Below are 22,595 nucleotides of genomic sequence, written 5' to 3'. Positions count from 1 at the left end.
CAAGGCAAGTATCGACGGATATCTCGAGACGAAAGGATTCACGAATGGTTGTGTTTCCACGGTTCCGTTGCTCGGCCGGGTGGAAAATCGACGGAAGGGGAATGGATTTAATTAGGCGATTGCGCGAAGGACTCCGGAGACCACGAATCGAGAATCTGGGCCGGATTTGGGAGGATTGGTATTAAGTGGGAAGTCGACCAGGGAGCGATAAGTCGGAGGGAGTTTGGTTAGAAGAGTCGTGGTGTCGATCGTGGTTCCCAGTTTTCTCAGCGAGCGACTGAGGGATGCGATGCGATGCGCGGCGATGAGCGATGAGCGATGAGCGATGAGCGATGAGAGCCAACCGGTCGCAGCGGACGAGATCCAACGATACAAACCGGATTTTGCGTCGTCAAGGTACGCCAGATGCGTGGGTTGAGTGGGAAGCACGCGCGCAAAGCAAAGGAGAGCGACTGTTGGACGAGTTGGTTGGTGGCTCGTTTCCGAAATGAGGTGAAACGAAGGGTGCAGGAATTAGGTTGAACGCGCCGACGCGACGGGGGACTTAGAGTTTCGACGGTCCTGTCAACGAGAGGAAGAGGGAGGAGTTTGCCGAAGTGAAGCGAATGAATACGAGGTGTGACAACCAAGTACGAGGTCGAGATTAGTGTAGAGAGTATCGGGCTCCGTATGATGGAGAAGTATTGCAACGACGGGCGGAGAGTCGGAGAATCGTCGGATCCGCTGACTGAAGGTGGAAGATTAGACGGAGGAGAGAGGGAGAATGAGAGTGAGAGAAGAGTGGAGAGGATGTGAGGGAGGGTTGGCTACTGTAGTCTGTACCAATTGTAAGTGGTGGTGGTGGTGGTGGTTAGAGGAGGTACATCCGAATAGCAGATATTAGACTCTCAAAGAGACACAGACTCACGACACATCGAAGGATGATGGGTCGAGGATAAATAGACAATAATACGGATGACTTGCAGATGACTTGCAGATGAAGGCAAAAAAGTTGGCATTTTTGGCATCGATTCGGGCTTATATAAGAGTGGATGGGCGGAGTAGGATGGGCAGAAATGGGCTTTGGGTGGCTTAACGGTCAGCCATCGAAGTACCTACCCAAGGTTCCCAGTCCTAATGAGCCTAAGGAGTCAAAGAAAGATGGAGCAGCATACGAAATAAGAACTGGATATATCCTGGCCGATGATAGGATGGATTTCGTCTCTCTCACGGCGTAGTATGTACCAGCACCTCATTTCACTAATAATTACAGGGAGCTCTCTCTCATCAACGACGACAACGAGGCTGGCATCATCATTCTGGTTCATTGTTCATTCGTCATCAACAACGGTATTGCCATCCCAATGAACCGGTAAATGCTTAAAAATAGATTGGGATTTCTCATTCCCCTTGGATAGGCTTCCCTCATTTCCTGTGGTGGGGTGCTAAGTTAATCGACCATTCTCATGCTTTGAAGAACGCCTTCTCTCCTTGAGGCTTCTCGACTCCAAGTCGGCTCATAGACGTCTCGATTTCTTATCCTCTCCAGTCTCTCCTTCATATGCCAAGGTGTACCTCACTATAATCAACAGGTAACTCAGTGCCCTTGGATAAGGAGCTGGCGGCAACCGAGTCGCATAGTACGCACCTTGGGGGTGTGGAGCATGGGTACCTAATATCTCGTATTCATCCTTTATCCTTCCATCTATCTTCCATTCCTTTTTCCCTTCTTTCTCATATATCAAGACCTTTCCATCTCTAGAATTAAACCATCCGAGTCTATGATTATTGATTTCACTAGTGCTCGGAAACAGCGTGGGTACGTACCTAATCCAGCCCACCAGGGAGTTGCGTCATAGGCTTCCCCCAGGCCCCGGGGTCATCCACCCGCTCGAATGACATCGAGACTCCTACAGGAATGTTTTCATATTAAAGTCGTGTAGAGTAGACAATCACTTCAATGCAGCAATTCCATCTCTAGTTTGAACATTGCTCCATCATATATCATCTAATCTTCAAAGTCAATTCCGAAGACCACCTTTGCCTCCCTCTTCAACCCTCAATCTCCCACCATCACCCCCCCACTACCACCCACCCTATGCTCCCCTTCTCCTTCCCCCCCACCACCATGTCCTCCCACTCCCTCGCCGCCCTCCGCAAATCCGCCGGCGATGAATTCGCCAACCTCGCCGACCACCACTTCCACTCCGACCTGCGCGCCGAGGACCGCGACCGCCTGCGCACCGCTGCCCAGCGCCTGAGCACCCATGCCATGATTGGCAGCATCGCCGGCGTGGGGCTGGGGCTGTTGCTGGCGTCGAGGGCAAGGGGGGCGCGCAGGAGGATGTTTACGGCGTTTCGGACGGCGGAGAAACCGACGCATGTGACATATGAGGGGGGACGGACTGGTGAGTAGTACCTAGATCCTGCGCTTTGTTTTGCTTTGGGGGTGGTGGACGCGAGGGAGGGGAGAGATGGGGGGACGGGATATCAAGCACGGCCAGAAACCCAGCCAATAACCCCCTCCTCCCTCCAGCCCCTCCACCCTCCAACCCACCCCACCGCGTCTCCCAACGCTAACTAACCACCCCCCTAGAACCCCTCCCCGACCTCATCACCGCCCTCCGCCCCTCCCCCCTCGGCGACCTCTTCGCCCTCTTCTTCTTCTCCGCCGGCGGCCTCTTCCTCGGCGGCGAGACCGGCCTGCTCACTGGCTCCTACGCCGCCCACCGCACCATCGCGTCCGACCCGGAGTGCTTGAAGCGCATCGAGACGGCGTTCCGCGCGTTCCGGGCGGATGTGCTGCGGAAGGAGGCGGATATGATGGATGGGGGGGAGGGAAGGGGGGGGAAGGAGGAGAAGGGGGTGTTGGAGAGGATTTTTTAGGAGGTGACGATGATGAGGGGTGATGAGATGGGATGGGATATGGAGCGAGATGGACGAAGGAGTGGATGAATTCGATGAATATTGTCCCACATTAAGATGAGACGGGACAGGATTCCCACCTAATGAATTCGAAGAAATTATCCGATCTTGTAACACTACGCGTAAACTGTACTATCATCGGACGCAATTCCATGTTCACCTAGCTTTCCCACGAGGGTATCTTTCCCATGTACCCCCTCCAGTGAACGCCAGCCTTAGACACTCATAAAACACGTTATCCCTCCGTATAAGAGGACCAGCTCATCTCTCCATCAGTATCGCTGTCTCAACAACCGTGGCGCCGGTGCATTCTCCTCCGCTGCTCCCGCCGTACTACTCGGCTCCGCAGCGGCCGAGACCGCATGCTGTGTCGCAAGGTCCCGAATGCGTTTGAGAAGGTTACTGCACACGAAACAAGTTAGCGGTCCATCCGGAAAAACGAAAACACGCCAACCAAAGCAAATAGAGAAATGGAGGAAGATCCATACTTCACCGGCATCCCCACCCGCCCCCCCTCCTCCCGAATAATCCCCAACCGCTCCTCTATCCCCCCCTCATGCACCACCAAATGCTCCTCAATCAACCCAACTCCGTCGTCCGTGCTCGCGCCGAACACCACGTGCGCGCATCCTGAGAAGGTGCACTGCCACGCGTCGCCGGGCGCGTTGGGCGCGGTGGAGGGGCGCGGCTCGGCGCGCAGGAGGGGGTGGAAGAGGGAGATGGAATCGGTGAGGGGGGGCTTGCGGTGGAGGGGGAGGGCAGCGGTGAGGGCGGTGGCAAGATGGTGCATTTGGGTGGTGGCGAGGGAGGGGGGTGGTGTGGATGAGGGTGAGGTGGAGGCGTCGTCGTCATCGGAGCTGTCTGCGCCGGGTATGGATGGGTAGTCGAGGTTCATGTCTGCTAGATGCGGCTCGATGCTCTTGTTGCGTTTCGACGGTCGCCGGTGCTCGACGCCATCGCCGTCAACGTCCATCTCGTCGCCCTTTCGCTTCGGCGGCGTCGCATCCACATCTCCATCGTCCATCTCCTCATCCTTGACATCCGTCGCCGCGCCTTTCCCCGAATACCGCTTCCGGCTCGCCTTCGGCCTCAACACGCTCTTACTCTTCCTTCCCCTCGTATTCCGCTTCGGCATCAACACCACCACCTCCTCCTCCGCCCCACTACTCTCCGCATCCCGCTCATCCTGCTCATTCACCGCCTCCACCAGCCCGCTCTCCGCCCGCGGCGTGGCCTCCACGCCCAACACCTCCGCCTGCGTCTTCGCGTCCATCTCCTCGCTGACCAGGGCCCGATACACAATTGTCCGCGTCCACCGCATCCGCCCCCCGTCCACCGTTACTCCCCCGTGGATCCCGTCGTCCGCCAGCTGCATCATCGACACCAGTGCCGTCGCGTGCGCGAGGAAATACTGCGCTGCGTCCACCGCCGGGTGGAGGTCGTAGTGCAGGTTGAACGCGGAGGCAAAGCCAGCCAGCGTGATGTCGCGTGTGGCGATCGACCGCGTGCGGACGGCGGTGCGCATGAATGACCAGAGCGTCTGGGCGGATTCCCATTCTTTCGCGCGGTCCTTGCGAGGCCGGCCAGGGCGGCGTTTGGGGATGAGGGGCTGGGTGTGGTCGGGCTGCTTGTCTGCAGGGGGCATTGTCGAGGGAGGCATATCGGCTGCCTTGGTCGTGGGTGTGGAGGATGAGGTTCTTGAAGTCGTGGCCGTGGTTGTTGACCTTGGGACGATTTGTCTCGTACTCGACGGCCGGTCCTTGATTGCCGGTTGCTCGGTCGCTGGGGTAGGGGATGGCTGAACCAGACCACTCCCCGGTCTCTTGACCAAATGCTGGTAAATCCCCGTGTGACCCCAATGCAGCCCATCCCTCCCCTGCCGCATCTGGCCGACGAGGAAGTTCTGATGCTTGTAGATCTTTCGCATCGCCTCGCCCGCGTCCGCCGCATATTGCGGATACCGAGCGGCGAGGCGCGCAAACACTTCTTGAGGCGGGACGCGCGCCGGTACGCGGCTCGACTCCGACGTCTTATACGTGTCGACTAGGAAGTAGAGGATGCGACACCCCTCTTCCATGTCGTCGAAGAGCGGCTTATAGTTAGCGCTTGGCCTCAACTTGAAGTGGCCGGCAGAGCCTAGGGCCCAGAAGGCGAGGGTGCCATCTAGATACTGGCCGAACGAGAAGCGGCGGACGTTGCGTGCTTGGATAAGGCGGTCCTTGGAGGGGAGCGGGTGCTGAAGGAAGTGCTGCTCGCGCTTGTTGAGCGGGGCGAGCTTCCCGACGACGGTGACGGGGGAGGATTCGTCGGCTTCGAAGAGGGAGACGAGGACGGTGGGGTGGGAGGCCGAGAAAATGTCGACGGAGGAGAGGCTGAATTCTTCGTATAAATTCTCGTCGACGATGTTCGGGTCTTTGGGGTGGAAGAGGAGGGCTTCGTCAATGGGCTGGGGAGACATTGTGATGGTAGTCTGGTAGATTGGGTCTAGGAAGTTGGCGTCATCATGGGCGAAGGAGGAGATATATGCGAAATGTGAAATGAATTGTTTATTTGGTTGGTAGAAAGAAGTAAGGAAAGGAGCGAAATCATATGGAAGTCGAGGATGAGTGAAGATTGAACTGACTGGAGTGACCCCTCAGCCTTTGAAGTTAGAAAGTGACTACTGACAAGGTACGTACCGGTACGTAATTAATGTACCTTAGTCTATAGTTAACTAGGATCCTTCACGTTATTTTTGACAAGAATAATAATGCGCCATAGTTTCCTCTTACATAGTAAAAGAGAACCACTTGCAACCTTGCCTCTCTCTATCTTCCATTCTTCTCGTCGAGGGTGTCATTTGTATACGGTACTATACAGTACAGCACTCAATTGACTCTGCCACAATGCCTTCCCATCAATCCGCCCAAGTCAATACCCTCCCCCACCCCGACGGCTCCGCAACCGTCTCCTCCAACGGCTACACAGTCCTCTGCACCGTCAACGGCCCCCTCGAAGCCCAGCGCCGCGACGAACAACCTCTCGAAGCCTTCATCGAAGTACACATCCGCCCCGCCAACGGCGTCGGAGGTATGTCATATATCCCTCCCCCCACCTCCCATTCCATCATACTAACCATCCCCCAGGACCCCCCGAACGCTCCCTCGAATCCACCCTCCTCTCTTTCCTCCACCCCATCATCCTCACCCCCGCCCTCCCCCGCTCCCTCATCCAAATCACCCTCCAGATCCTCTCCGTCCCCCCCACAGCTCAGACGCTCCGCACCGGTAGCGCCGCGTCCGTCGCTCGCATCGCGCTCCTCCCCTCCCTCGCGCACGCCGCGCAACTGGCATTGCTGGCCGCACGGATCCCAATGCGCACGGTAGCGTGTGTGGCGAGCTTGGCGGTGGTGGAGGGGACGGGGGAGGTGGGGGTGGTGGGGGTGGGGGAGACGGGGGGAGGGAAGGTGGAGGCGGTGCATGCGGTTGGGTATTCGAGGCAGGGGAAGTGTTTGTTGTGGGAGATGAGTGGGAGGGGGGATGGAAGGGGAATGAAGGCAGTGGAAGGAGAGGCGAGGAGGCGGTGTTTGGTGGAGGGAGGGAAGGGGGAGGATGTAGTGATGGGAGGGGTGGAAGGGAGGAGGGAGGATCTGATGGGGTGGTTGGAGGGGACGATTGGGGGGTGGTTAAAGGGGCAGCAGAGGTGGAAGGGGGAGAGTTGAGAATGTTGTCACGCCGTTATAGATCTTGCATCGAAGAAGACACTGAATGCGCGAGCTCACTGCTCGGAAAGGGTCGAGAAACATGCCACGGGGATAGAGGCTTCCCTCAGGCCATCTACTTAGCCGTCTCGTTCTGAAACGAGCGGGACTGGGTGCGCTCGACTGGATTTGGCCATGAGGTGTGCAAGCCTGGATTCACCATGATCTAGTCGACGCCAATGCCAGATAAAATGAAGGTAGAGGCATATGAGGCATTTTCGAGATACCTGGGATGCGCGATTTAGGATATAGAGTAGACATAGGTGTGCTGCAGGGGGATCAGACAGCAATTACCGATAAATGCCTCATATATGAGATCTCGAAGCTTTCGAGGTGTACAAAACCCATCCAATTCGTCTTTAAGCGACAGTATCAATTGGATTCTTCTTTATATCGTGTGTCGTCTTTAAGGACCGCAGCTTCTCATTCAAGTCACCTCCAGTCAAAAAAAACCAAAAAAGGGAGCAATATCAATGCGATTCTTCGCCACTAATGCTAGTCCATCCCAACGAAAACCTAATTACGAAGGACATTATCTTTTGCTCCATCCCAATGATTGAGTGATCATGCGGCACCTGGCAGTACCATCTGCTCTGCAGCAGTTCTAAACCTCTAAAATATGCAGCAGCCGTCATCATCCAGGATGGTCACGCAATCCATCTGTATCACCGGCCATCAGGGTACTCCACCGCCTCCACGGCGTGGAAGATCCCCAATAAAGACCCGTTGGTCTCCTACCGATGCTCGTTATGCTTCTTCCGATCCTCAGTTCCAAGTCATCATCATAGTCATCAAATCATCCTCATCATCTCCTCCCTCTCCCTCTCTCACCCCTCCTCATCAACACTCCACCCCCTCCACCGCTCTGGCACCTTCTCCCTCTCCCCCTCCTTCTCCTCCTTCTCCTCCTTCTCCTCCGGCCCCCCACCACTCCCCCTCCCCTCTCTCGGTGGCAACCAAATCTTCGCCCGCCCCCCCGCCTTCCGATCCAACTTCCCCACCCGCCGCATATTCATCTCCAACACAATGACTCGTAGGAAATCGCTGTTCTCCCTTGGCTCGCGCGGTCGCGCCATCGGTTGCCCCGCCCCCGTCTCCGCAGCCATTCGTCCCGCGTCCTCAAGCGGAGACGGCGCAGGAGACGACGCAGATTTTTCGGGGATGGGGCGTTTTCGGCGGGGAGATAATGGCGCGGGAGGGGGTAAGGAAGAGGCGGAGGGATGATTGGCGTGATTTCCTGCCGGCCCCGTCTTCGTATACGTCCGCAACAGAATCATCTTCCCTTTGACCGGCGCGCCCGCCGGCTCCTCCGCCCGCAACGCCAGGTTCGCATCCCGATGCACATCGCCCGGCTGCACCGCGATGCTGCTCCCCCTCCGTCTCGCCGCGCTGCCCGTCGCGCTCTCGCCGCCGCTCCATCCGATGCCGCGGCTCGTGCTGTCCGCGTCGCGGAGATACCCGAGGCGGCCACCGGACGTGGGGGGCGCGGGGTTAAAGTAACGACGCACAGGCTCCGGGACGGGCATCTCGGCGGACCAGCTCCAGCGGGGGCGCATCTCGCTGGGGAAGCGGCGGGTGGAGGGGTTGCCGTAAGGGGAGCGGGTGAGGAGGGATTCGGGCTCGGTGGTGGGAGAGGAGGTGGAGGAGGGGAGGGGAGGGTCGGTAGATGAAGGAGAGAAGGCGGAGAGGAGACGGGTCGCGCGGAGGGCGCTAAGGGAGGCAGTAAGGTTGGATTTGCGGGGTTTCGGCGGAGGTGGGGATACGTGTCGGTTTCGGGAGGTGGGTGGAGGTTCGGGATCGGGGAGGGTGAGCGCGGGGAGGTGGAGGGGAATGTCGGAGAATGACGTCGGGTCGGGTCCGAGGAGGGGGGAAATGAGCGGGTGACTGTCGACACATGCTTCGGAAGGAGGGGAGTTCACGAACTTTTCGCGTCGTCCGGTCGTGGAGGAGGGGGAGCTGGTGTTGGCGGGGGTGAATGGCATGCTAGACCCGAATGCTGACATAGAGAAAACAGAGGGGCACGCGGATGCGGGTTCGAGGCTGGGAATGCTGCTGGACGATACCGAGCGCGACGGGGTCGATCGAACGCTCCTGGGGTGGTGCTCATGCTCGGCCGCATCGCTGTCGCTCTCATCGCCGTCTTGTTCGTCTTCCGAGGCGTCGGCGGTCGTGTCTGCCTCACTCGGGACGGAACGAGGTGGCTCGAGGAGTACATCGAGCGGTGAGCTTGTCGCGAACGAAGGTGCGGCCGACTGGTTGGCACTACTCCCATGCTCCTCCTCCCGCCAGTGTCGGATCAGCTCGTCCACATTGCTTGGACTTGGGCTCTCCGCTACAGTCCGTCGTGGACTCTCAGCTACCGTTCCTCGTCTTGTAGATTGACGTCGTGGTGGCGGAATGGACGTCAGCGCCAGCAGAGCCGCGACGGCTGGTGGCAAGGCTTTGGGGTTGTGTTTCGATGTATCGGTGCGTGTCCGCGACGGCATCCGCCCGGATGGATTCCCTCCATGTGGACCGCGTGCGCGGATGGTGTGTGCGTGGGAAGGGTGGGAGGTGATGGCGGCTGTCGAGCGACTTGGGATAACGACGGGTCGAGAGGGTAGAGGAACGGTGTCACCGTTGAAGGGGTTGGTATGTATGAGGGATGGTCGGTGGCTCGAGATGTCTTCGTCGGGCATTTGTGACGTTATTGCGTGTGGATGAGAATCATGTTGGCGAAATGGTTGCACTGGAGTTGTTGCACCCGTTGTCGTCGGATCGACATCTCCAGTTAGACTCGATCGCCTGACGACTGTCGCCGGAGCCTTCCGCGTGCCTTTCAACATGGTATTTCCAAGTCCGGCCGTATTAACAGTTCCATAGTCGCCTCTTGCATGATTCTGCGTATCCTTCACATCCTTGCCGCCCTTCGTCGTCGATTTGGAGGGTTTCGGAACATGCAAAGCCTGGTACTGAGCATACGATCGGGGGGTGTACATGATCCTGCCGTCGCCGCCAGTCGCAGCGGCGATGATATAATAATCGATCCCCGTCTCCCTCGGAGAACCCACGTTAATCAGCCGCTAATTTTCCGCGTCGCTGTATTTGCGCCCGTTTCACCAGGTCTGGGGCCAGCGTGTCACCCGCGGGTACAGGGCAGGGCCCTGCCAAAGCGTGAACGGGCGAATGGGCGGGTCGTGTGCCCGGGTCCAGGAGGGTGAGGTACGTAACAGGAACGTCGCGTGGTGGACGGAGTCGGGGAGGGAAGCGGATAGACGGCTTTTGACCGGGGCTAGTTAATGTCGTAATGGGAAACGACGGAGCCTGATTCGATGCCGCACTGGAGGCGACATGAGCATATCGAGTTACGGGTTGGTTTCCACGATGAAGGTATCAATGTTGGGTGCCAGCGCAATAGGACGGATCGAGTGGGTTAAAGATGAAAATATCAGTTTGTGGGCGGAGGAAGGGAGGATATATCACTCTATGAGATAACCAGGCTTGTTCCAGCTAGGATGCAATGGGTGAATGGATGAATGAGATGCGAGTGAGTGTGGATGGGTAGTATCACTTATCACTTATCAGCCCTCACGTCACTGTCACCCGCAGCGTTCGGAGATAGTCTCTGGGACCATTGGACCAGCTGTCGGAATCTCGTGCTTGACTGATCACAGGTTTCGGTTCATGCATTTCAGGGTGGGATTGGATACATTCATTGGAGGGACAAGTCGGTGTAAAACGTAAATGGACTAACAAAGAAACATCGTTCACTTTCTTGGTTTATCGATAAGATGAATGACTTCGATGAGTACTAATTAGCGGCTGCCTTATTTGCAATCTGAAGTAATCTGCTTACCGCTAGAAGCAAACCGTCAGTGTTTAGATGAGCCATGCTCTCAAGTTCCACTGTCCGTTACTCTGTTCAGCATGTTGGATTAAGAAAGTGTACTTGGCGTGATTAAATAAATCTCAGAACGATTTCTGTGTGTATTAATTTTTATCAACATCTTTACACCAACCTTCGCGCCGCGTTGCCGGTTCGTCTACTTATCCTGACTTGGAAAACTGTGTACCATTTCCACCTGTGTCATGGATATGGGATGCACCGAGTCCGGGAAGTTAATGGATCCACCGGTCGTCGGTTTACCAGCTTGGGCCTATTATTAGCAGAGATTGACTCCGGCTCCGCAGTTGAGGGTAAGAAATTGGGTTCCGCACCAAACTCGCGAAAAGGAATTCCCAGCATTTGATGATAAGGATATTACGGGCAGCGGTGTAGAGTTCTTTTTGGAGAACCCCAGGTCTATTTGGCTCCATACATACAACTTCTATCTGAGAAGCAAGATTTATTCGCAACAGCGGCGAAGGCCAAACAAGCAAATAAAACGTAAAAGTCAAGTAACAGCCGATGGAATAACAGCCGATGGAATAACAGCCGATGGAGCAACAGCCGATGGAGCGGATCAATGCAAACCGCTGTCCCCCGTCTTCGCCATATGCAGCTGGCACTTCAACAGCGTCTCCGCCATTTTCGTCACCTCTTCCAACCGACTCAACATGACATGGTTGCCCTCGACAAACCCATAGCACCGATACTTGATCTGCGTCTTCTCGCAAAACACCCGCACCAGCCCCTGTACACCGCGCAGATTATGTCGCGGGACGCGCGGGAATAAGTGATGGATCGCCTGGAACTGCAGGCCGCCGTGCAGGAAGTCCAACCACGGCGGGCAGTCGATGTCCATCGTCGTCCGTAGCTGGCGCTGCGGGAACGACTCCGACGGACCGAGGTCGGCGGTCGGCATGCCCCAGTGGGACAGGGTGATCTGGACGTGCAGCAGCATGGTGGCGATGTGGGAAGTGAGGACGAAGGCGACGCGGGTGGGCCAGTCCGGGAGAGTACGCCAGACAAGGCCGTAGCCGAAGAGGGCCCAGTAGCAGGCCATCATGGCGATTTCGACGGGGCGGGTCCACGCGGCGGAGCCGAGGTTTTTAGAGCGGGGGGACATGAGGTGGCACCAGGAGAGGAAATAGAGGTTGAAGCGCGCGAGCGCCATGACAGGGTAGTAGGTCCATTTCTGATAGCGGACCATGACATCGGCGGCGGCATCCCAGACGAACGTGAAGTTGTAGAAGCTGCTGAGCAGGGACCGGAAATATGAGGGTGAGGTGGAGAATATCGGGACGTTTTGCAGATCGGGATCGTGTTCCTAAGCATGTCAGGCTCCAACATCCTCTCATCCAGAGCGGCGAAACTTACCGGCATGTTGGTGATAAGATGATGGACGTTATGGGAACTTTTCCACCACCCGATGGAAAGTCCGCAACAGAAATCGGCGACAAAGGCGCCGATGAGGGTGTCGGCAACGAAGTTCCCCGTGATACCCCGATGCCCGGCGTCATGAGCGACGAACATGATCTGTTGCTATCCAGATGTTAGAACGATGTGACCATTGGCCTGGTGCAGGTATTATCTTACCCAAAACATGCCCAGGAATACGGCCGATGTTATATACCATTCGGCGTAAAGGAAGCCTAGGAAGCCTGAGAACAGAATGCCCCAGCGAATTGCATCTTTGCCGTACTCCGAATAGCGACACTGATAGAACCCTTCCTTCTTAATTCGTTCGTGCAGAGCGCCGTATTCTTTTGAAATGGCTTCCTGCGTCTCGAAGTCGAGAGAAGGATAGTCGAGCATATCGCTATCGATTTCATCTTGTTCCAAGGACGCGATGTATTCGGTTCGAGACGGTCGCTTTCGGAGTGTGCATGCTACTTCGCAAATTGAGCCTTGCTCTTCATCCTTGATGCCGGAGATCCGTTCGCTACCGACAATTGGAACGCAAGTTCCTTTGTCGGTGTCATTATCGAACGCGGTCGTGAGCACCTCGGGCACTTTTTCGGATACGAGTTCGGTTGAGGTGGGTAGAGTCGAGGAACTCCAGTCTGAGTCGTCATCGTCGGTCGGTGCAACGGTTTTCTCTTCTTGCCATTCGCCACGGACACAGCAGTCGTTGCTGCGGATGGGAGGCGTGAGGTTGGTCCAGGGTAGTTTGACTTTGGCGATGCGGTATGCTTTCATAAGCCGCTGGGTCTTCGGAAGATGGTACCTGCATCAGCAACGTCAGCGCATGTACGGCCCTTGCTGATCCAGCTTGACACGTTATCCATGTAAATCTGTCAATCTACGCACGTCGGAAGATTCCACTTGGAAGATTCCACTCGGATTGTGAGCTATGCGTCATCAATCTAATAGCGCGAGTTCTGAAGGTGACGAGGGACGCTCATCGGGGGTTTGCTTGGATGGCAGCTAGGACAGGATCATGGGCATTTTCATAATTACGCGTTGATCTCGTTCGTTGCGTCTCTTCCAACCATGTGCGCGATGGGCAGCAGTCCCCCGGGGTGCTTGTGAAGCCATGAATCTAGCTGCAGGACATGGCCGTTGTAAATGACAATCGTGTGGCCGTCGGCAATGAGGCCTTGGACCTGTCGGGCGGAAATGACGCTGTTGCGGTCCATGGTAGACGGCTGAGGTAATGAGGGAATGATGACCGATGAAGTTCCTGACCCTTTCCCGAGCAATGGATGGTAGGAGGGTACTTAACTACCGTATGTAGTATCCCAAACTAACGAGTTACGACAGCGGCAAACAGTCAGGGGCTCGCTAAATATAAAATAAGGTGATTCTAGGCTCTCTGGGCATTCTGCAGTGCTGGGCATTCTGTTATTTCTGGCCAACCCCCTAGTTATCGATTATCGAAATCTCCTTGAATCACTCTCCAAGTCTCACTTAAGTAATTAGTTCCGAAACTAAAGTGTACTAGGTTGTATTAAAATCGACCCCTAACGTAATCCACTAACCACCAGATACTCCGCCACCAAACTATTTCGTGCATTGGTGTATGTGACAGCAAAGTTTCTGCTCCGGCCCGATGGTCATAGTCCACACTTGCAAACATGAAATGAGTCTCACCCAGCTGATGCTTATCTTCGGACTTCAATCTCCTACTCGTCCTTGGCGGTGGAACAGATCAATTGGCTCTTGCATCATCGCTACGTTAATCCCAAGGAGGTTGGAGACAAAGACGGCATGGAGAGGGTGTTTGAGATTCAATTCGACCCTCCCCGCAGTTCGACACGGCTGGAGAGGAGATCCTGCTCTAATCGTCATTGCCTCCTCGGTCAAATCCCACATTCTAGAACTGCCATCCTATGAGGCTTCGAGAACTATGCATGCCTGTGACCATCCTAGTGATCGGGTTCCAGTTCTCTTGTTCTTATAGGCTAATTATCCTCCTCTAGGGCCTGAGGTGTTCCAGAACTTGCCTTGCTCGGTTAGCGTTTCTCAGGGGATTAAGATTACCGCAGATACGGACGTAGCCAAACACGCTAAAAACTGGGGTTAGACTTAAACTTATTGTGGTTGAGCGTATGATATTTTACCAATTAAACAGGAACTTAACAGATATATTTCAGATAGTGCGCCCCGGCTATTATCACAACCTGGCATCTTTGGTAATCTAACTTGCGGATTGGGTGGGGTTTACCCCTTGGCGACAGGGGATGCCTGCTCAATACCTGTGGCAATCTTAAACCCCTGATCCACGTTAACCGGTTAGAGCAAGTGCTGGGACACATCCAGGCCAAAAGCGATAAGAGTCTGCGAGATCGAGAGTACTCCGCCACACGTGTCCATTCAATATTTCGATTCCTCCATTAATTGAGGGGGATATTGGGCGCGTGGCGTGAGTAAACTAGGCCACAGTTTCACATACTCTGGGATATTTCGGGTCCGCGTACATGTGGTACCTGATACTGATGTAAATTGTAGAACAACGCCCCCCCCCAATTTGCTCTCAGTTCTTAGACAGTCCGTTGTCTTCATCAACCAAGTTCGACGCGGATTGCCTAGCGAGACGCTGTGCTACGAGACGCCATGCTACAACCACGGATAGCAATCCTGAAGCCGTCCACGCGTTTTAAGCGGTTTGATATTATGAGAAGTCCGGGTGAATGCAGCAGGGAGCAATTTCGGCGACTCTGAACCTCGCGCAACGGGCCGACCTCGACTTCAAAGTTCAAATGCTCCTTGAAGCGCATGCAGAGTGGACTGATGAGGATACGCAAAGATGTACTCCTGCGTAATGGCAGTCGTACCCCAACGTCGCCTTCTCGTCTCGCCGTTTGCATACGTGTTCGAGCTAACTACGGTGATACGTAATTACGTACGTATCACTCCACCGACGCTACAGAGAAAAGTCTACGTTGGACTCCCTCTCCGTTGGACTTCCGCCAACTCTCGATCCGTGACTTAATTCCTGCTTTCTTCTTTCCATGGAACACCCCTTCGCAGACTTTAATCAGCCTGGAAGAAGCTAAAGATGCCTGGACAGATAGATAGTCATAGAATCCCGCCTCTGTAAGATTCTAGGAGACTGAAGAGCCGACGAATTTTGTCTAGGGGATGTAGAAATCTGACATAAACTCTTGATGCACACACGGCTTTAGAACGTGTCATATTGGAGAAGAGGGAACTGAGCTGACCAGAATCCGTGCGATGCAGCGTTGATGTCGCTCTATCTCTTTGCCAACCGTTAGCACTAGTCGTTATACGGTATCCATAGGCATGTTCCAGTCTCGCTATAGATGATGGTCGCCGTTACCTCATTTTCCATAGTCTACGGCGTCCTGTCTAATCGTGGTCGTAGCCTTCTTAGTATATCTCATGCTCCTGGTGTCAATACCGAACAACGGGGCGGCTCGAGAAGTATATAATTAGGATGAACTCAGTTGAGTTGGTCTGTACCATCATACCATGGGTTTTTCATCAGTCAGCAGTCTGGGTCTCCAAGACCTCGGGGTAAGGTTGGAAGTAGTCTGGGGTCGACCCATACTCTTGTAGTCAACTCCATCACTAGGAGCAACTATCGTGATGCACCTCGCAGAACAGCCCGCAATAGCGAGAATACCCCAGTGCGGCAGCTCAAAGACAACCTAAAAGTCATCGGAGAATTTAATTACGGATCAAGTACGGAGTAGGTTGGGGTTGGTCCGTTCAAATTTCGAGATGGGTATAGGTGGTAGTTTCGGGTTCAGGTTGTTGCCGTGGGCAACGGTCATCAACAACGCCATGGTTTCGCCAGTTCCACTCCCCGAATAACTTCAAGATGGATCATACGCGTTGCACCACGGCTCTTTATCTGTACAGTCAACATAACCGACCTTAAAAAGAGGAACTGTACCTGCTGCTTCACACATTCGGTCAAATAAAGCAGTCTGGTGCTACGGGACCTGTTCACAACAGCTTGTTGTGTAACACTCGAGATACCTCACGCGTACACAAACCTCGACCACCAGCCTCAGACCTTCCACCACCCCTTCAATCCGTGATCGATTTGTTGACCTCTTTTCCGATGGTCTTCCTGCTCTGATTCTCCGCTCCTGTCTTTTGTTTCACGTCACTCTTTACCATCGCTCTACCTATCATGCCGAGATTACAATCGCCCACATCTTACCATCATTCTCACGCAGGAGAAAAGATGGAGACGGATACCTCGTACCTCACCGAGCAGGTCGCAAACATCATCGCTCAACTCCACGGATTGTTCGATGAGATCGGTGTGCCTCGAAATGAGCGAGACGCACGAGAATCCGAGTTGTTTGCCGCTCTGTCGGAAACACTAGACCACCAACTGAAGTCGGTCTCAAAGTAAGTATTCTCTTTATCATCTCCCATATCAGAGATCTCACACCAACCTCTCAGTGAGAAACACGACCTCCACGCGACCGCCAAGCGCCTCGCTACGACAGTTAAGCAACTTCAAGCCTCCCTCGACGACCGAGACCCACGCACTCAATCCCCACGCGTCAATGACTCGGACCCAGACCTCCAAATTACCTATCCCCTGCGCGAATGCCTCACGCGGCTCGAAGAAAAACACCACAATATGGAACGCCTACACCAGGAGCGTCTCGACCAAGTCAACAAGCTCGTCACCGCGTTGACATCCTACTCATCACACCTTGACCCCTCCCTCCTCACCATCCCATTACCACCCTCGCCATGTCCGGCCACCTTCTCCCTCTCACCCACCTACATTTCGCAACTCGACAACGCGTTCACGTCGATCTATGAAGTCTACCAGTCCCGTGTCGCGCACGTGCGATCACTGGCCACCGAGCTGATCAACCTCTGGGCCGAACTCGGCACCCCCTCCGCACAGACGGAACAGCGGATCGTCGAATGCGCGGAATCGTATCCCGAGCAACTCGGCCTGCGCGAGGCGGACATCAAGCGACTGCAGGCAACGCGGGATCGGTTCGCGAACGAGAAGGCCGGGCGGGAGCGGAAGGTGGCGGAAGTCGGGGGGCAGATTCGCGGGCTGTGGGAGCGGTTGGGCGTCGAGAAGCAGTATCGGACGCAGTTTGAGCGGCGGAATCGCGGGGTGGGGATGAAGGTGTTGAATGAGTATGAAGAGGAGCTGAGGCGGCTGTTGGAGTTGAAGAGGCAGAATTTGGGTGTGTTTGTGGAGGAGGCAAGATTGCGGTTGCAGGAGCTGTGGGATGAGTTGTTCTTTTCCGAGGAGGAGATGTTGGTGTTTACGCCGGCGTTTAGTGGTATGCCTTCCTTTCCCAGACTGGCAGCAGATGCGCCGTTCCTTCTCTCCTCTCCATCTCCTGTCCGATATGAGACTAATTTGGCCTTCAGATGTGCACACGGATGCTCTTCTCTCTTCTCACGAATCTGAAATTGCGCGTCTCACCGCTATTCAGTCTGAACGCGCCCCTATATTAGCGCTCGTGTCGAGACATCGCAACCTTCTCGAAGATCGAGCTTCTCTCGCCGCCTCCTCGCAAGATGCTTCCCGGCTCATGAATCGTGGGCAGAAGGGCGAGAAGCGCGACCCGGGCAAGCTGCTACGCGAAGAGAAGATGCGCAAACGCATCCAGAAAGAGCTCCCCAAACTCGAAGCCGAGTTGCGGAATAAGCTGATGGATTGGGAGGCCGAGTACGGACGGGACTTCCTGGTCTGGGGAGACCGGTATCTGGACGAACTGGAGGATGGCGCAGTGGCAGAGGCGGCGAAGAAGCAGCCCACGAGAAGCAAGACGCCTGTTGCGCCAGCGCCAGCAATGAAGAACCCAAAGTTCTCTGCATCAACATCGAAGCCTCAACATGGTACGGTACGCGGCGCGCCACCACGATCGAAGACACCAACGCCATATACCACCACATCCTCCACCACGAACGGCACCATCCGCCCCGCTCACCACACCCGCTCCAAAACCGCCGGCTCCATCTCCCCGAGCAAAATCCCCGCCCGCGCTCCCCTCCACCCCGCCGCCGGCAACACCATCTCCCCCACCCGCATCCCCTACAAACCGTCCGGTCACTCCTCCGCCACCCTCGGCCGCCAACCCGCCCCACCACCCCGGATGGACCTCAGCAGCTTCCTCCCTCCCCGGGCCGAGACGCCCGTGACTAGCAGCTCCGGAAGCCCCCACCTCGGCAGCGTCGTGCGCGCCGTGCCACCCGAAGACGTCTACGAGGACAGTGGCTCCCGCCAAACTCGTCTCCGCCTCCAGCACCTACAAGGGGGCTCCGCCAACGCGTCCGCGTACGGCCAGACGCACGCCGACTTGCGCGCCCCGTCGTCTCAGGGGGGCATGTACAGCCGGCCCCCCAGCGCTGCCGCGTCCATGCGGTCCGTCGAGTCGGGCCTCAGCGCCAGCCAGAGCCACAGCGGCGGCAACGGCGCGCAAGCCAACTGGTATCCGATGGCGCCGCCGCCGCCGCCGTCCTCGTCGATGTCGTCGTACGGGGCGAGCTCCCACGGCATGTCGTCCGGTGCGCCGTCGCGGCAGATCAGCGCCGGGAGCAGCCAGAGCACGCAGAGCGGGGTGATCAGCGGCAGCGAGAATTGGGAGACGTATTCGGAGGAGAGCGGGAGTGAGATCGGAGGGTCCCAGGGGGAGCGGGGGGCGTACGAGGTGAGGGGGTATGATGCCCGGGGATATCAGTTACCGATGCAAGAGTACATGGCGAAGCACGGGAGCGGGCATGGGGCGCGAGTCGGCCATGCTGGGACGGTGAGAGGGGTGGATAATGAGGTGGAAACGGAGTGGACGGACGAGGATGGATTCTGAACGACTTGCTTTGAAAGGCGTAGAAGGAGTGCTCAGTTGAATTGGGGCGGAATTGTTTTGACTTGGACTCGATTATGAGCGGAAGAGGACTGCCTCATGATGTACTTCCTTTCTCTCCCCCCAAGCTCTCACCTACAGTCCGTTGCACGCGCTGGTGGGAGTTGATGTTCGTGAGGGGATGAGAGCATCCAGCTCATCCACTATGGAGATAGTTGATCTCCTTTTCAGGCTCTTGACTGCAGGTTAGGTCATTAGGTACCATTGGGTTCTCTGTATTTTGAGCGTAGCAGGAGACTTATCAACGTTCCAACTGTCCGGTACTTGTACTGCCTACTGCATATGATCGTCAGTTTGTCAGCCATTCGTACCCCGTATTACCCTAATTGTTAGGGACTACTATGAAGATTCCCACGTGCTTCATGGATCACCATCTGTTCCATCTCCCCTTCTCTAGAGCCTCCATGTCGCAATTCGTATCAGACATCCCTTAGGTTGATAATAATTATATGCCCAAATGTCCATCGTGGAGATCCATAAGAAGAGCCTAATTCAATCCTGATGCCATCGCGTAACTCTATTGCGTTATTGTCCCAGATGCCCTACTTTGTCAATATCCCGAAGATCGTTTCCGCAATGAGCAGAAGACGGAGGAGGGGAACCGTGTTCCAGTCAAGCCATCTCGCCTGGGGCCAAATAGACTCCCCGTTGCCAGTTCAGTTGAACCCGGAGAGTTCTTTGAGCCTCGCCGCATAAGATTCGGTCGCGTGACCACTGAGTCTCTAGAAGGCCTTACCTAATGAAAAATCATCATCATTTCTGCATAAGATTTAAAGCCAACGCAGTTAACATCCACCAAGCCAGGGTACTCTGATGGCCTAATGGTTCAAATTGGCGGAAGAAAATCCTACAAGCGCACATGCCAAAGGTTCGTCACGGAACTACTGGGCACTGAACGAATATCGAAGCTTCAATGGACAGCCAAGCAAGATCCAGATGTCAAGAAATGTAGAAATTCGCGGCATCGTCCCAGTCTTATTTCATGGCTCGTTTCCCCCCCCTTTGAAGCTTATCTTGCACAGTACACCATGCAATGCAACCTCGTATTAGGTATCTGATGTCTGATCCGTGATCCTTCACAACCGGGGCACTTCCACTTTTATTTAGCGTCGCCCCTACCGGCTGATCTAACCTGTATAGGATGGTGTCAAGAACCTTGGAACATGGGCAATATCAAACTCGCTCTTTAACCCCCAATACAGTTGCCATGCGAATAATGCCAAGGTCAGGCCCAGCATTCCCGGTACTCGCGTCGTCCAAAATGCTTGTTCTGCCTTCTCCTCCGCATCTTATCTATGGGATGCCTTCGATCTTCCTAAGTGGTCATGCTAGTCCTTAGTGTTATCGTCCGCTGTGCTTGGAAGTTAGACCCAATCTTACGGGATCAACCAGTAGACTTCCTAGCAGTGTGATAGAGAGTATATATACATGGGCGTCCGCCTACCTGGCTCACGGTACAACCTGGTTTCCATCTGACGGAACAGCACAATAATTGGCGTGGAATATTCTGTTGTTGGCTAGCAACCATGTCGAAAGCGAACGAAGCGAATTTGGAGGAACCGGAGGTTCACATGAGACCCGTCGGTACACTCGATAGCTTTGAGAACCAGAAGACGGAGTTCCCAGCTGGGGGCATTCAAGAGGAGGTCGCAGTTAAGAAACCTTGGGGGCAAAGGATTGTCGACGACCTCAAGACCCCTGGCCATGCGTTCCAAATCGTTGTTGCCGCGGCCATCGCAATTGGGATTGGTATCGCGGTCTCAGTGACGGTAGACGACGTTCCTACTGCGGCACCAGCGATCCTCGGGATCCCCGGTACTCTGTGGTTGCGAGGATTGAAGGCGACAGGTCGGTCCATGGCGGAAACCACTCAACCCCTCACTGACGTTTTCCAGTTCTTCCCTTGATCGTGGTGGCTATCATCATCGCCATGCAAAATCTGCGGCAGATGGCCAGAGAGGGCGCGGCGCTGGCGCGATATACCATCATGTTTTACGTCGGCACAACCATTCTCGCTGTCATCCACAGCATGATCATCACGGACCTGGGCTGGCGCCGCCTCATGCGAGATGTACGAGACAGCCTCCCTGAAATGAGCGAAACCGCCGAGGAGAAGGTCAAAGCAGGAGACAAGCAAGAACCACACGACATCGTGGTCACTGTCTTCGAATCTTTCATCCCTGCCAACATTGTTAGTGCCGTTGCTGAGGACGAGCTGCTGGCCGTGCTCATCACGGCGATTATTGTCGGTCTACTGATCAAAGGGCCCAACTCCTCGCTGCTCCGCGCTACGAAGGAAGTCGAGCGCATTGTGAGCATCGCCATTGCGTTCTTGATTAAGCTGGCACCACTCGGCGTGTTCTCGTTGATCTTGTCGAATCTCTTGACGCTCGACGTCGCCGCGGTTGGTGTGAATGTTGGGGTTCTCTTAGGTGCATCTATTGCCCAAATGCTCGCTCATCTCTTCCTCGTTTTACCCATGATTTTCTTCCTCATCACTCGGACGAACCCATATAGTTACTGGATGAAATGTTCGCCAGCGTGGATCACCGCGTGGGGAACCGCATCCTCTGCGGCCACCATGCCCGTAACGCTGAGGATGATGCACGCAAGGAAAGTCCCGGATATGGTTTCTCGATTTAGTATCCCGCTCGGTACTCTCATCAATATGGATGGGTAAGTCTGCATGAACACACGAGCTCGAGTAGCATTTGGGGCGGAAGAAATTGAGGGTCCTTCACCTCTGAGACATGCTTCAGGATTCAGGACCCCCAATTTCGTCCACCTCGGAATCTTTCTTTGGGTACTAACCAATCTGTAGGACAGCAATTTACTTCCCCATGGTGGTCGTCTTTCTCGCCACAACCCAGGGCATAAAACTGAACGCAGGCGACTACACCATTATCGTGCTACTCTCCACGCTCTCCTCGATCGCTACCACCCCGATCCCAAGCTCTTCTCTTGTGCTGACCGTCATGATCGCTAATGCGGTCAATGTACCCGTCACCGGCATGTTCGCCATCGTGGTTGCTGTAAGTGCAAGGGACAATACAAATAGCACGGACAATGCTAATCATCTCGAAAGTTTGACTGGCTCATCGACCGCTTCCGGACCATGACCAACGTCAGCGGCGATATGTATGCGGCGAAATGCCTGGAAAAGCTGACTGGCATCACGGATAAAGATGAACTAGACCTGAACTTTGAAGAATCGAGGGGGAGCGTTGGCCATCCAGAGAATTATCGTGTATGAAAGGGTTCTCCTGTTGGAAGCTTGTTTCTGCTTCTTGGTTTCCAAGGATGGCTTCGCGCACTCACCGCGGCCGCTTGTGTAACTTTCGCATCTTGAAAACCAGAGACCAGCACTACGAACCGCTTCGAATTAAAGGGAAAGGCCCCTGATAATTAATAATATGCCAAAGGAGCTTCCAATGGAGGTCCAAGCTTTACAACATTTCCCTCAGGCCTCATGTCACCCAACCTCAGCCTTTGTTCAATAATAACATGCCCTTCACGATCAGCTCGCAAGGCTGCGATTTTGTAGCCCGAGTCTAGACTGCGGTAGATGCCGCTTCACACAGGTTGTCGGTCTCCGAAAGCGGTGGGCTGCCACCTCAAATGCTGCTAATACCATAGTCCAACAGCAAATGCAACTAAAATACAGGTATTAGCTCTCCTTTCCACGAGGCTGAAGGGAAGAGAGTTATTATTGACCGACCTGCGACTCCGTCTATTTAAGAGTCTATTATGCTCAGCAAGTAACTGT

The 22,595-nt window shown here is 55.0% G+C and overlaps 8 protein-coding genes across 8 annotated transcripts; 4 read left to right on the top strand and 4 right to left on the bottom strand.

Annotated features, from left to right (window-relative positions):
* Nucleotides 1-2,107: 2,107 nt before the first annotated feature.
* Nucleotides 2,108-2,865, top strand: P152DRAFT_430082 (uncharacterized protein; the record flags this gene model as incomplete). Its single annotated transcript, XM_033677382.1, has 2 exons — nucleotides 2,108-2,387; nucleotides 2,576-2,865. The coding sequence occupies 2 exons, from the start codon at nucleotides 2,108-2,110 to the stop codon at nucleotides 2,863-2,865; spliced, it is 570 nt and encodes a 189-aa protein (XP_033537420.1).
* Nucleotides 2,866-2,937: 72 nt separating this feature from the next.
* Nucleotides 2,938-5,536, bottom strand: P152DRAFT_479656 (uncharacterized protein). Its single transcript, XM_033681728.1, has 2 exons — nucleotides 3,393-5,536; nucleotides 2,938-3,306 (listed from the first exon to the last, which is right to left on the bottom strand). Exons 1-2 carry the CDS (start codon nucleotides 5,360-5,362, stop codon nucleotides 3,177-3,179), a joined length of 2,100 nt encoding a protein of 699 aa, XP_033537419.1. The 5' UTR covers nucleotides 5,363-5,536; the 3' UTR covers nucleotides 2,938-3,176.
* Nucleotides 5,537-5,661: 125 nt separating this feature from the next.
* P152DRAFT_430077 (uncharacterized protein) lies at nucleotides 5,662-6,604 on the top strand (the record flags this gene model as incomplete). Its single annotated transcript, XM_033677381.1, has 2 exons — nucleotides 5,662-5,973; nucleotides 6,030-6,604. Exons 1-2 carry the CDS (start codon nucleotides 5,790-5,792, stop codon nucleotides 6,602-6,604), a joined length of 759 nt encoding a protein of 252 aa, XP_033537418.1. The 5' UTR covers nucleotides 5,662-5,789.
* An 866-nt stretch (nucleotides 6,605-7,470) lies between these two features.
* On the bottom strand, nucleotides 7,471-9,621 carry P152DRAFT_446804 (uncharacterized protein; the record flags this gene model as incomplete). The annotated part of the gene is made up of 1 exon (XM_033677947.1): nucleotides 7,471-9,621. The coding sequence occupies one exon, from the start codon at nucleotides 9,619-9,621 to the stop codon at nucleotides 7,471-7,473; it is 2,151 nt and encodes a 716-aa protein (XP_033537417.1).
* Nucleotides 9,622-11,085: 1,464 nt separating this feature from the next.
* On the bottom strand, nucleotides 11,086-13,144 carry P152DRAFT_390128 (fatty acid/sphingolipid desaturase; the record flags this gene model as incomplete). Its single annotated transcript, XM_033676025.1, has 4 exons — nucleotides 11,086-11,832; nucleotides 11,883-12,047; nucleotides 12,102-12,732; nucleotides 12,966-13,144. 4 exons carry the CDS (start codon nucleotides 13,142-13,144, stop codon nucleotides 11,086-11,088), a joined length of 1,722 nt encoding a protein of 573 aa, XP_033537416.1.
* A 1,359-nt stretch (nucleotides 13,145-14,503) lies between these two features.
* P152DRAFT_455501 (uncharacterized protein) lies at nucleotides 14,504-14,763 on the bottom strand. The gene has a single exon (XM_033678804.1). It carries the CDS (start codon nucleotides 14,723-14,725, stop codon nucleotides 14,534-14,536), a length of 192 nt encoding a protein of 63 aa, XP_033537415.1. The 5' UTR covers nucleotides 14,726-14,763; the 3' UTR covers nucleotides 14,504-14,533.
* Nucleotides 14,764-15,801: 1,038 nt separating this feature from the next.
* On the top strand, nucleotides 15,802-19,093 carry P152DRAFT_455498 (uncharacterized protein). Its single transcript, XM_033678803.1, has 3 exons — nucleotides 15,802-16,334; nucleotides 16,389-17,242; nucleotides 17,334-19,093. Exons 1-3 carry the CDS (start codon nucleotides 16,165-16,167, stop codon nucleotides 18,770-18,772), a joined length of 2,463 nt encoding a protein of 820 aa, XP_033537414.1. The 5' UTR covers nucleotides 15,802-16,164; the 3' UTR covers nucleotides 18,773-19,093.
* Nucleotides 19,094-20,121: 1,028 nt separating this feature from the next.
* P152DRAFT_196422 (putative Sodium/dicarboxylate symporter) lies at nucleotides 20,122-22,539 on the top strand. The gene is made up of 4 exons (XM_033674306.1): nucleotides 20,122-20,677; nucleotides 20,725-21,505; nucleotides 21,651-21,861; nucleotides 21,915-22,539. Exons 1-4 carry the CDS (start codon nucleotides 20,356-20,358, stop codon nucleotides 22,080-22,082), a joined length of 1,482 nt encoding a protein of 493 aa, XP_033537413.1. The 5' UTR covers nucleotides 20,122-20,355; the 3' UTR covers nucleotides 22,083-22,539.
* The last annotated feature ends 56 nt before the right edge of the window (nucleotides 22,540-22,595 follow it).

The sequence above is a fragment of the Eremomyces bilateralis genome, assembly GCF_010015585.1.
Source record: "Eremomyces bilateralis CBS 781.70 unplaced genomic scaffold P152scaffold_3, whole genome shotgun sequence".
Taxonomy (NCBI): domain Eukaryota; kingdom Fungi; phylum Ascomycota; class Dothideomycetes; order Eremomycetales; family Eremomycetaceae; genus Eremomyces; species Eremomyces bilateralis.
Note: the sequence above shows the minus strand (reverse complement) of the source record. Positions and strands in the feature narration are given on the sequence as shown.